Source organism: Chroicocephalus ridibundus, chromosome 4, assembly GCF_963924245.1.
Source record: "Chroicocephalus ridibundus chromosome 4, bChrRid1.1, whole genome shotgun sequence".
Classification (NCBI taxonomy): Eukaryota; Metazoa; Chordata; class Aves; order Charadriiformes; family Laridae; genus Chroicocephalus; species Chroicocephalus ridibundus.
Window position 1 is genome coordinate 22,882,924 of NC_086287.1, and position 13,755 is coordinate 22,896,678.

The window sequence follows — 13,755 nt, forward strand, 5'->3', positions numbered from 1 at the left end:
AAAAGTCCCCAGTGAAATCTCTCATCCGTAGTGACCGGTACCTGCGCGCTTCGGTGTCGGCGGCATCCAGGCGCCGTGTTGGGTGGGGGAGGCTGAGCTGTGACCTGGCCCCGTGCTGGAGGTGCATGGCTGCTGTCAGGCTGCGTGACAGAGGTCAGCGGTGGCAAGAGAGAGGGGCTAATTAGTGGTACGGAGCTAATGCCTTTTGAGCCCTTTCTCTTTCCTTTCCTGGTAAATCCACATTTGTAGTTAATATTTTATTTTGCAGGAGACAGAGGCCAAGAGATTGCTGCTCAGAAAGTAAGCTGGGGTGATAAAAAGCTATGACCTATATTCTTGCAGTGAAGTGCGTATATTCTGTTTATCTGTAAAGGGTCGTTGTTTGTTACTGTAGCCAAAATAGTTACATCTGCGCTGGTTTTGACTCTCAAGCACAGGCATTCCCAGCAGAACGGGGATTACAAAACAAAAGTGATTTGGTTGTACAAGGAATGATCTGCAGCAACTAGGTCAGGCAGTGGCTTCCATAAGCCACGTTATCACTGGTTGCTGTTAAATTTTTTTGCCATGAAAATAGCACTGGAAATAGCATGGCATTCTCAAGAGCGGAGGCTGAGATGTTCAAGGTAAGCAGTGTACTACGCGAGCCTCGCTAACGTGTTCTCAGTTCATTGAAAAGCTTAAGTTCCACGTTTTGCTCCTACCTTTTTCTAACTTCTCCTTTAAAAGAAAAAATGTTCTTTTTTTGTTTTTTTTTTTTGTTTGGTTTTTTTTTTTAGTTCCTCCGGGAGTGATACAGAATGGAGCTCGAGTTCTGAGTAGAGGAATATTTCCTGGAGCCAGGCCATTGCCAATCAACCCTATAGGAAGCATGGCTGTTGCAGTGAGGTAAGAGTGGCTCGTTGCGGGATCTTTATGAAATAAATGAGTATTTTGCAGAGAATGTAAAAGTATTGTAAGCTCTGGTCAACAGATACCTTGCTGATTGCTAATACTTCTGAGGTTCTAAATGAAATAAAACTCTGCTACCTAAAACTCCTGGGTTATCGTTCTTTTCAAGATAGCCATGGCATATCTGTGTGTTGCATACCGGTTTGTAAAAAGCAGTTTTATTTTCACTAGCAAATTGCAGGCAGTTTATGGTGAGGACCTCCTACAGCGTCCTGTTTTTCTTAGTGCAAATGCCTTTTCCTGCTCCTCCCTCCCTTTTCCTAAAGACCTTTTCCTGGATTAAATACCAGTGAGAAGAATATCAGTAATATTAAAGCAAATGCTGAAAGATACCTAAACATATATCCGTGGTTTTGTTGTTAACAAAAGGTTAATAATTATTAGGTCTTTGTGAGGTGGTTTCTTTCACTACAGTTTCTGTACTCAAGGTTATACCAAAACATTCAAGGTTAAACTGTTGTTTGAAGATATTCAACTTTTTCAGAAAGCAGGGCAGTAAGAGACATCTAGTGATGGCAGTTAAGAACTGTGGTTCAGTGGTTTGCTTTACTTAAAGCAGTGATGGTTTATTGGTGGAAGAACAGTTTGCTTCAGGTGTATCTCCATTTTCAGTCAGTCACAACAGAGATTAATTTGGTGAAATGTGCTGCCAGTGCCCTTCTCTTTCAGAACTCTCAGTATCTGCAAAAGCTATTTCAGCTCAGGCAGTTGGGTATTCTGGGTGGGGTTTCATAATTAGCACTGACCCCGCTTTGCTGGGCTGTTCCAGTTATACCCTCTCATCTCAGTAAATGGCTGCAAGGCAGTGAAATAAAGTATCTTTATAGCTACTTCACTTATTCCGTTACTATTTACTTGGGATTTTTTCCCATTTCCTCTTTATTTTTTATCCCTTTTCAGAATCAGTGTCTAGCCCTTTGGGTGCAGTATTTCTATCCAATAAGGAGAGAGAACCTGTGACATTCATATACTCTTGATGCTTAAAATGTATAGAGGGGAAGATACTAATTGGAATAAAATTCATATTTTTTGATGGGCAACTGTTTCAGCTGTTTTTCGCATTTGCTACGCTGAAGGGATGCAACCCTGAGGGTCATCCGCCAGAAGTCTGCAGAGTTCCTCTCCATCTTGCTTCACCACAGTCTGGCCTTGCTAGCAGTGGAGGTCAACCATCTTCAGTAGCTTTGCCGCTGGCTTTAGCCAAGACTTGTGTTCTGCTCCAGTGGGGATTGCAGAGCTGTGGGACTACTGGATCATTAATTATATATAATTTTTATGAGGTGTCCAAGCTAACTGGAGGACACAGTGGTCTGAGTATTCCCTCTTGAGTTGATCTGCATTTCCTGCTTAGACCCTGTTTCATAATCAGGGTTGACTCAAGGAGGAGACAGAACTGTTTTTCCTTCCAGGCCACTTGAAAACTTCCTTCTGTGTAGACATCCTCAAATTGCTATGCTCTAAGGCTGTATATAGTTAAATTTTATGCATTTTCTGAGGACTACTTCTCATGTTTTTTCCCAGCAGGTAGAACAGGTTCTTTACCAGCTACCTGCTAATGTAGGTCTGGAAAATTACGGATTTTACCCCTCCCTTGCTTATGTTCTTTTTGCTCTGTCTCTGAGAAAAACATTTATAATTAGTTAATGCAGACATTTCTAATTCTTTTTGTTCTCTTCTCCAGCCTTAGGCAGTATTAGAAATAGCTTGCTATGAATATATTCCTGGTCTGCATGATGTCTGCTCGTATTTAAGGGCTCCTGCAATATCCCCTCTTCTGATTCTTGAAAAGAGGGCGGAGGGCGAGAATAGGCTTTGAAAGCTTTTGAGAAGTTAAAGAACTCTCTGCAATAGAGCGAGTTCAGCAGGCAGGTTTGTCTTATTTCTCTCAGGGGGATCAGAATTTCTGTAGGAAGAAGGTCAGTCTGGATGTACGATGCTTCTCAGAACGTCATCTGGTCCTCTCAAAACTGGATACTTCTGTTAACAGTTACCTGAAAAAGGTGGTTTTCATCATTCGTATAGGGGACCTCTGGTGTTTTCTTGGTAGTCAGTCCTTGCATAATACATTAAAACTCTTAACTGGTTTTCTTTAGTTATCGTATGTAGGAGTTATGGGTTCTTCTGTAAGGTGCTGGTCTTCTGTTGGCACTTCTTGCCATCTGAGCTGTTCATTTAATTTCATGTTTATTTCCCCAAGATCTTAATGGTCCTTGGTTTTGTTGTCCCCCAAACTGCATGCGAATAACTGGCAGCATGTTGTCCTGCTGTGCAGATTGCCAGTAGTGTCAAAACAGAGTAACAAGAAGTGTGGTCTTGGGTTAAATTTGCAGTTGTAATGAGGTGGAGTGTTTTGACTAATCTGTTACTCAGAAAGGAGGCCAAAAACCATAGCATTGGACTAAGATGATGAAATCTGTGATTTCTGATGTGTTAGCTCCCATTAGTTGGAAAGTTTATGGTGCTATCCTTCTTCAACAGTGTGACTGAATGTATTAGTGTATTTTGTTCCTGCACAAGGTATTGATGTGTTGCTGTTCCCATGTAATTACATGTAATTACTTTTATATATATATACACAATAAAGTATAATTGAATTAAGTAGTATGGATTAAAAAAACTCTACTGAAAAGTATTTAACAAACACAACAAATCCACCACTTTCCATGAAAAAAGAATAGCAATTGAGGAGAGCATCATTATGTCGTAGTGCATTTGACTTAAATTGCACAAACAGGCCTTTCGTTCCAAACTAATCTACAAATGGAAAAGGCATCCCACACTACTTTTACTTTGAAAAATCATCCTCTGGTGTTAAATCTCCACAGCAGAGCATAATTGGATGTGTTTTGACAGTAGCTTTTTATTTACTTTATTCACACCACTTTTAGCTTGTTTACCATCCATATTTTCCATGTTGTGGCTGACAAGTCTAAGACCCACCCGAAGACAGCAGGGGAAAATAACGCTTCAAAGCTGCACAGCATGTAGCATGTCTCTAACATGAGATCCATCATATATATTTTTGGCAGACCATATTCCCGTACAGTTCCCTGAGAGACTCTAAAACCAAACGCAGTGATAGTCTGGATATGTAGAAAAGAAAATACTGACTTACAAAGGTATTAAATGAAAGGAAGCAAAGCCAGTAGTGCCTTATATGCAACAAGGAGCTGGTTGTGCTTTGAAGGTGAGCTCTTGCTCTTCTGTGCACATCCCTTGGAAAATACCTTTCAAATGTTTACTTAAGAGGACTTCTATGTCCACTTTCGTCGGCATAGTCTCTATGAAAGTGGCCAGTGCATCTGCCAACGTGCATCTTGGCAAGGTGCAAGAAGCTCTATCATACATAATCACCTTCCACGTGAGAAAGGTGTTACCAGTTACACCAACCTTTTGGAAGAGCGCAAGCTTGGAAGCTGACACAATATTTGGGCTGTTTGAACTGCAATTTCAGTACATTCAGCAGACAGCCTTTACCATGAGGGCTGGAGCACCTCTGCTCTGAGGACAGGCTGAGAGTGTTGGGGTTGTTCAGCCTGGAGAAGAGAAGGCTCCGCGGAGACCTTATAGCAGCCTTCCAGTACCAAAGGGGGCCTACAGGAAAGACGGGGAGGGACTCTTTATCAGGGAGTGTAGTGATAGGACGAGGGGTAATGGTTTCAAACTGAAGGAGGGTAGATTCAGGTTGGATATTAGGCAGCAATTCTTTACTGTGAGGGTGGTGAGGCGGTGGAACAGGTTGCCCAGGGAGATTGTGGATGCCCCATCCCTGGAAGTGTTCAAGGCCAGGCTGGATGGGGCTTTGAGCAGCCTGGTCTAGTGGGAGGTGTCTCTGCCCATGGCAGGGGGGTTGGAACTAGATGATCTTTAAGGTCCCTTCCAACCCATCCTATGCTATGATTCTATGGTGTTTGTAATTTTCTTTGGTTATCCGTAGTGCATGAGAGGTTTCTGTCTATGTCACCGTCCTGCCGCTGGACAGTAGGTCTCCTCAGCCTAAGCCTCGTCTGCTTGATGTGGGCAAATCCACTGAGGTGAGGCTGGTGGAATTTCACTCCACAGAGAATCTCACCAGCTGTGTGGCATGGGCCTTGTAATTTGGTCCAGGTTATTCTGCAAATGATGTTTTACAAAATATCCTGGGTAATTTTTATCTATTAGGCCTTTTTTTCTTTTTTCCTCTGTCCCAAATGTTCACTGCTACAGAGGCCGCTGAAAAGGGGGAAGAAGAATTCACAGCCGCCTTGGTGGGAAACCTTAAGGAGCGGGTAAAACCTGTAGGTTTTGGGAAGAGCTAAGCCGAGCCAGTCCCAATAAAGATGCTTTGCCTGGATTTGCTATCCTTTGTTTGTCGATGCATCAGAAATTGCAGGATGGAGGATAGCGTAGAGTTTACTGATTAACTCCCTTTTTTAGCCCATATTTCCCCAGAATGAATCCAAGCTACTGTAGTTGGAAACTTAGGCAAAACTTCTTTATATGCAACTTATGCCTAGGTAATAGGTTAAATTACTTTTGGTAGTGTTTGTTAGAAATACATTGTTGGGTTTTTTTAATTATCACAGGTTAAAAATTAATGGGAAATTGCTTGGGTTTTTTCCTTTTTTTTAAATTTCAGTTCTCCTTTCTCACCAAACATTTGTAGCTTCTCAAGGAATTTCACAATTATCTGTGAACTGCAAACGCGAGCTTCCTGGGGAATTTCCCTAAGTAAAAAAATTTCCCATTCAAGTTTACAAGACAAAATGTTCCCTAGGGAAAACAAGTGCATCCGCACTGCCACAGCTTGCTGCTCTTCCTTTATTTTGGGGAAAAAAAAAAACCAAACCCAAAACAACAAAACACCCCAAAATGTGACACTAACAACCCTTACCCGCTTCATCATGAGTAGATTTTAAAATACCTGCTCTTCTGCTATTAGTGTCACAGTTCCCTGTGCAGCTCCTGATCATTGGGGTGTGACAAGAATGAGGTTTTGTGCCTAACTTTATTCGAAGATGGAAGATTGTTATTTATGATTATTTTCACTTTGAATTTATAGGGCAATTACTATGTTATTCCTCAGGCCTAGCTTTCATTACAGTGACTTTATTTCTCATGCTGGCTTTATTTTTGCTTATTTTTTCCTCCCTTGAAGCAGCCATTCAAGCAGTGATTAAATAAACCAAACATATGTAACATGTGCCAACAAGTATAGATACCAAAGCATAAGTAAAATTATGTACTTACAGTATCTGTGAATTATTATTTTTGCCTAGGTAAAGGAGGTAACAGTTAAACTACCTGTAGTTAAAGTTGTGAGTGTCCTGAATTTCCCTTTGAAATTACGCTACCTGGACAGTAAAAAGAGTGTTGTTTTTTTTTTAGCAAGCCTGGAACCTGTCAAAATCCACAGACCCAACTTACCTGTACTGCTTTCTTCGTATCTTTTAATTGGGTGTTTCCAATTACATACCAAACCTGTCACCTATGGGTATACAATATCTGTCATCCAGGAGGATCAGGGATAGATAGGTGGTATTTAAGCTCCACATAGGTTTGCTTTGTTCATCAAAGGAATATACCTGTGTCTGGTGTGGAATACAGTGAGTATTTTTCAGCAAAACTTTTTGCCATTTTGCCAACGGAATGTGATTACCTGTCTTCTTTTAAAGCCGGTAGAGAAATTTAGGGAAGATAATCTACCTTGGGTAAAATGACTGAGACTTCCTTTCATCTCATCCTGAGGAAGACCCGTTTGCAAGGCAGAGGCACTAACATTGCGCAAAGGACGTTATTTCCTTACTGACTTGCGATCCAGCTGCTGTGATTCCCGTCTGGCTCCTGATGACATCAGTAACAGAACTCCTGTCCATTAACAATGGGAACGGAGTCGGGACTTTTAAAGTCCAAACTTAACTCTGCAGAGATTGAGGGTTGTGCCATTGCACTACAGCCAAATTGAAATATTTTAAGAAGAATCTGCGCATGTTATTTTTATACGTATAACTATGGTTAAGATCCCTCAAACAAATAAAATAGACCGTGTCGGTAGGATGAAAAGCTGTAGAGACTGCCCCATGGACTTTCCTGAAAGGGCAAGCCACTGCTTTAACACATGTGAAAATACATCAGGTTCTGGAAGTTTTGAAAAAAAAAATGGAGAAAAAATAAGGCATTGCTTGAAATAAATTTCCCCTCACTGTTACAGTAAGCACAGAATTCTTAAATACCTTTTCTTCCCCTTTGTAATTTAAAAATAATGCAAACATCAGAGCAAGCGCTTATTTTAAAACTCTGTTATTGTTTCAATAACAAAGTTAGAGCTACAACCAGGACTGTGAGCAAAAATAGATTCAGCTGGCCAAAATCTGTCCCCTGAAACCCAGGGGAGTTCTGTCCACTGGTGATCTAGATTGAACTAAGTAGATCACAGATCCATTTCTTACTGAGTATGTGACTGTATAAGAGCAATATAAAGCTTTAGAATGTCTCAGAAGCGCATACAGAATGTGAGTGGTTTAGATATTAGTTTATTCAACTCTTATTAATCTACTAATATCAGTTTTAAGTAATTCTTCGTATCTTATGTTTGAGCTATTGCATATCAAGATACAAATCGGATTAATTTACTTTCAGGGTACGTGACTTTTGATCTTGTGAAACACTCTGCCTGTATAACTCATTTTCATTTCTGCGGATATCCTTTGCTAATTCTCTCCTTGACCTGCTTTCTCTTCCTCTTTTATTTCCCCAAGCAGAACTGGTTGGAAATCTTTCAAAATGTAAGTGAAAACCAAAGATTTTTCTGAGATGCAAATGCTATCCATTTCCTGACCAGTTCCACCATGCCTTTCTTCTGAAGTGTATTGGTATTTCCTTTCCTCCCATTTTTTTTAAGTGATTTCTTTTTTTCACCTTTCTGTGGCCTTCTGTTTTTCTTTGTCATCATCCCTATTTGCAGTCACTCCCTGTGGGATGCTAACCCCATAGTAGTACACCTTCCCCCAGGACATTGCTTCTGTAATCCCCGGGCCTGTCGCTCTATTTTTATGCTTTTTTGGAAAGGATTGGGATCTGGAGTAAGTCCCATGGGCAGAGCTTTTGAATCCAAATTATAGCCCCTTTATGTAAAAGCAAACACGAGAGACTAAAGAGTGGGGTAAATCAGGGATGTCTTTTTGGCATGTGGTTGCTCTGCTCCATGGAACTGTAGCTTTCCTTTTATTGATAATCTCTCTCCTAACAAATAGGAGTAGATCTAATAAGATGAAAATGGGCATCTTGATTTAAAACCCATCTGTTAGAAGCCTTGTTCACTAATAACCCAGTCAGTAGGAATCCCATTTGAGTTCCCACCTATTCTGTCCTGTGTTTGTTTCCTTGGAGCAAGAATTTATTGCTATTTTTTAATGGAAAATTAGTAGCATGTGATTTTTATTGAGCCACATCGCTCTGACTATTAGCTGCCTAGTAAAATCAAGTAACTTTAATTTTATGCTAATTTATGATAATTTTCAACATCTTTAAATGTAAATTTACCGAAAAAATGAAGAATCTGTCACTTAAAATGCATCACATGCTTCCTTGTAATGACTGATCTTAAGGAGTTGGTTATAAATTCACCTTACAACTAGTTTAGTATGGGTGATTTCTTCTTTTAAGCATTTGGCATCCTCTAATGACAACCCCTGCAGTGGCAAACCATCACAGAGTAAATGCAGCTGGCTTGCTGCACAATCATGAATGACATTGCATTTAGTTATTAATAATTGAAGGAGCTTTGTGTATTCCTTCTGGGTTCTGTATATAATTTATGGATCATAAAGCTACTTGAAAGTCTAGGGGAAAATAATTTTGTTGAGCAAAAGAGGTTGGCAAGAGGCTTTCTTTGCTAATAACTGGGCCTTCTATTATATACATTTCTTTGAAAACACAGTAAATAAGAACATTTGGAATGACTGATAAATTTGCTACCGCCTAGCATTGTCCCGTCACTGGTTCACAAAAGCCTGTTTCTTATTTCAGCAAGCTCTCCAGACAAGAGCATTAGATGAATAGGAACTGTGGAATTACATACCACTCGTATATTTTCCACCTTTCAGCCTTACCTTTCAGAAATGGGTAATACTCAGCTGTTTCTTCTGTAAAGAAACCAGACGTGAGGTCCATTCCCTGAAACCTAAAGCACTTTCCCATTTTTTTAAGTAGAAGAGCAGTAACGCTCTGGACGTGCCACTGTGCCATTCCTCTTAAGAGATACCTGTCTTCAGGCTGTGCGTTTCAGAAAAGGTTTTAATCCAATACTGCCATGAGTGTGCAAAAGCACTGTAGTGATAGCACGAAGCTGGCAAGACTAGATTGTAAAACAGCTTATCATGCGGTAGTGTAAACAGTCTTGCTTGTTTTAAATGATGGAGGGGTTCAAGGCCGGTGAACTGGCGGGTGGCAATGATGATGCCTCTACTCAACAACGAGCATCCTCCTCTCCTTTTTTTCATCAGGAATTAAGCACTGCACAGGGTCAGCCCCTTATTTAAACAGGCTTGCGAGCATCATATTCCGTATTGTAAAGTCAGTGGCAATGCTCTAACATTTTCCAGTGCGGAAGAGGACACGGTTAGCTTTTAAATATATCATGTCGCAGTAGTTCCCACAGCACAGAGTGCCATATAACCAAAGGGAAACGTGACAACTTCTAGAGCAAAACCAGATTTTTTTTTTTCCTGCTGTTTGTTTTTAAATACGTTTTAATACTTTGTTGGCAGCTAGTAGCTTAAGAGTATATTGCTTTTAAGGTTATTCATAAACTGATCACAGTCAGGAATGTGACTGTACCACTACCTGGGTGCCGTACGTAGTTGCTCCCTCTGTCAGAAAGAGTCCTAGCTGGGAGAAGAGTCTTTGAGAGGAGGCAAAAACAGTACTCCAGAAAGCTACTGTCTCTTCCCCACATTTTTGGTAGTATCTTTTTCCATGAAAAGGAGAGGATATTTATGCAACTCATCAGAGTTCCTTTATTAGCCAGTTGGTAAAATAATGGGGATTTTTCTTTTTAATTTTTTTTTTAAGTGTAAACTATTATTAAAAGGTAAATCAGGACTGTTCAGACCTCACTGATTTGTGACCGTCCCCTAAATTGCTCCTGCCTTTCGTGCTGTTACATGTCTTTTGGCTTGTTTTATGTGTGGAGTCGAATCCACAAGCAATTTGAGTCAGGCTTTGAAGTGGACCTGCCGGGACGTTACTTTGATAGCCATAATTGTAGATTATCTGTCAGTTGGCACTACTTTTATCATCTTTTGCACTGAAGCAGGATCACATCTCCGTGGCTTCTAAGACTTGCTTCATTTTGTTTTCGCAGGAATGGAATAACAAACTGCCGGATGCGGACAGAAAGCGAACAGTCCTGCGGCTCTCCAGTTGTTAGCGGTGACCCGAAGGAGGATCACAACTACAGCAGTGCCAAATCTTCCAACCACAGGAGCACATCGCCTGCTAGTGACTCCGTTTCCTCTTCCTCTGCTGACGACCAGTATGAATTTGCAACTAAAGGTAGCCAAGACAGCAGTGAAGGAAGCGAAGTTAGCTTCCAGAGCCACGAGAGCCATAGTGAAACGGAAGAGGAGGACAAAAAGCAAAATCGGAAGGAGACCAAGGATTCTTTAGCTGACAGTGGGTATGCATCCCAGCACAAGAAAAGGCAACATTTAATGAAGGCGAAAAAAGTACCAAGTGACACACTGCCTCTTAAAAAGAGACGTACGGAAAAGCCCCCTGAGAGTGATGATGAGGAGATGAAAGAAGCAGCAGGATCGCTCCTGCATTTAGCAGGAATCCGATCCTGTTTGAACAACATCACCAATCGGACGGCAAAGGGGCAGAAAGAGCAAAAGGAAACCACAAAAAATTAGAACAAATCAATGATTTGTTTGAACTTACAAAGTTTTGTTTCAGCACGTCAGGTGAATTCTAATGATTTGTGGCAATATCAGCAATTTTTTCCTTTTTTGTTTTTCTTTCTATTTGTTTTTGTTTTGTTTCTTTCTTTTTTTTTTTTGACCCTTAAGATTTTTATTTTTAAAGGAGATTGAAGCCATAGAACTCATACTGACACTCAGCTAATTTACAAAAGCTTTTCATTACCTGAAGACAAAAAGTTAACAAAAAAAAAAAAAAAAAAGAGCCAAAATCGCCATTGCTTTCTCCGGCTTGTCAAAAATGCATGGTTGAATACAGAGTGACATCAACAGTAATGTGATGGGAGTAAAATTGTGCGTAATTTAGTAGTCGTTCAGGCCTGGCCCTTAAGAATCTTTTTTTTAATGGCCTTACGATTGGGTTAGAAGTGAATGTGAATAAAGAGCTCTGGGGGGAAGAGGAGGCGCGTACTTCTCAACACCAAACCAAGAACCATCTAGTGGCACTTGGATACGCTGTGCCATAGAAGTCTTTGGACAGCCACTGGTGGCAACTGTGCAAACCGTAATGCACTTTTAGTGCTTCACGTACTATATGTGGCTTATAATGTGACGACCGGTAACTAAGTCTGGGGAAATTTGAACTATGTATGCAATGGGTTTCAGTGAAATAACGAGAAGAAACGGGAGGGAGGTGCACTGTTAGTAGCATCGTTAATCATTGAATTCTGTCTTCTATATTAAATTAAAAGAATGTTCAAAAAGCCATAAGCCCGAAGATTGGCACTGCGTGCAAAAAAATAATAGTAATAGGGAAAAAAAAGCTATGTCTTCTAAACTGCCTGAGTGAAAAGCAATCGAGTCTAAGAAATTACAGTAGATATTAAGGAAGGAAATACATCAGAATCTTTTTCTGTGGATCAAATCCTTGATCTAACTGGGGAAACAAAGCTACAAAACCTGCCACTAGTAGTATTCTGTATTTAAAAATAAAAGGACAGCATATTAGCGAACAGTAAAATTCAGCAGTTCAACAAAAGAGCTCCTGTGCTGCCCTCAGAAATGAGTGCGCAGTTACCGTCAGTCAGGATTCGTCTGTGCAAAAATGACAACAGATTTCCAGATTCAACCAGCGTAGCCAGCAGAAGAAATTTGATCCGCGTTGCATGGATTCCTTTTGAGGGGGGGGAGGGGAATACAAAAAGCAAACAATTTTTTTTATTCAAAGATGACAAAGTTCTTGTAAGGTAAATAATGTATTTAGCATGAAGCATGAATTATTTTCATATAAATATAGAAAATAGAGAAAAAGGCTATGCCTCTAATTTTTAAGCCCTTAGGCTTAGAGTTTGGTTTTTTGGGTTTTATTTTTGTTTTGTTTTGTTTTTGTTTTTGTTTTGGTTCTTTTTTGTTGTTGTTGGGGTTTTTTTGAAGCAGGTGTTTAAGGTATAACCTTCTTCAGGGACAAACACTGACTGTTGGGGAACTTACTCTGCAATATTAAAAAATAAAATCTTCATGCTCTGGTAGGGCTTGGATGGTTGAATTATACTGCCTTGTCTGCACATTCAGCCCCCCTCTCCCTACTTCTGTTTAAAAAAAAGAAAAAAAAAAAGAAAAAAAAGTAAAAGTGTGTCCTTTCTTCGTCTGTACATGTGTAACATGACGCAATAATCTGAGGGCAAATTTAGTAGTGAGTGTGTATGACAGAATCAAGAGAATAATGGGAGGTTAATTGAGGAAAACTCTCTGATTTGATTCAGGAATAAGTAGCCAAGAAAATAGCTTTGCTAATTTGCCATGAGAAAATGAAGTTAGTGAAGAGCCGTACTGAGGTGTCCAGAGAAAAACCAGTGTTACAGTGAGTGTGATTCAGCTAAAGTGCTACTCTCCTGGTAATGACGACTATTAGATTGGAGATCCCTACAGCAGAGGGAAGCTGTGAAATAAGTACGACAGTCTCTCTCACCTGGACTCATGAATTTGGCATGAAAAATTCTACACTTGGAATATCATAGAGGCAAAGAAGAAAATCCCAGGTACCAACGACTTAACGGGATGAAATGGTCTGTTTATTGTAGGTTTATATGTATCCCTAACCGTTTGAGGCAGCAGTTTCACCAAGATGGATCTAGTTTATGAAGAGTGACTTAGAGAATGGTTTGACCTCCCGCTCAGCGGAGTCAACTAAAAATGGCATTTGGAGATGCCAGTGGTGTGTGTTCATTTAGGAAGTGGAAGGACTGAAGGGCGGGCTGGTCTGGACCTGTTCCTGTGCTCCACGAGTGTTTTGTCGTGTCACGGTGGGGGCAGCACAGCCAAGCGGTGCCTCTCCTGCCATCTCACCCAGCGCGTCCTGGGAGCCAGGAGCTGCCTGCCAGCCCCTGGAGCCCAGCACAACTGCCAGCTGTGCGGGTGAGGAAGGAGGGAGCCAAGGATGGAGCAAGGAACAGCTCTGCGCTCCCCTCAGTTTGCTGGCTTGATCCCCAGCGTTAGTTAAGTCGGGAGCACATGGATACTGATTTTTGTTGGCTGCCTGCAGCCCTTAAGATAAAAAAACCCAGGAAGGACTAGTCCCTTGGCGAGGCAGCACAGAGATGAATGAGCCACTGCGTTTCCCTTGTGTGACTGGACTGGGATAATCGGCTTCTTCCCAGATCCACTCTCCCTACAGCCAGAGCCCGCAGACCCCTGCACAAGAAAACTTCGTCCTTCATTCTTTTTACGGACTTTGGGGAGGGCCATTTGAAATATAAAATACTACAGTATCGGTTTTCTGCCACCTTTCCTCGTTAATGCATAGTTGTACCAGCTCGCGAGTGGTTTAATGTTTAGCGAAAAGTCAAATCCAGCGGCAGAAAATAACGCTCAAACCGTGGCTCAGCCATCTCTGTCCTCCAGAGAA

General features: G+C 40.9%; 1 protein-coding gene across 9 annotated transcripts in view; it reads left to right on the forward strand.

Moving 5' to 3' along the window:
- The window catches only part of FOXN3 (forkhead box N3), a 215,420-nt gene extending 202,493 nt beyond the window's left edge, over nucleotides 1-12,927 (forward strand). For 6 of the 9 annotated variants that reach the window (XM_063333955.1, XM_063333954.1, XM_063333953.1 and 3 more), the window contains 3 exons: nucleotides 780-888; nucleotides 7,692-7,715; nucleotides 10,295-12,927. In XM_063333955.1, the coding sequence (XP_063190025.1) occupies nucleotides 780-888; nucleotides 7,692-7,715; nucleotides 10,295-10,844 (683 nt within the window). In that variant the 3' untranslated portion in view covers nucleotides 10,845-12,927. The remainder of the gene's footprint in view (nucleotides 1-779; nucleotides 889-7,691; nucleotides 7,716-10,294) is intronic. The other 3 variants (XM_063333957.1, XM_063333958.1, XM_063333960.1) reach the window with 1 other exon arrangement.
- The last annotated feature ends 828 nt before the right edge of the window (nucleotides 12,928-13,755 follow it).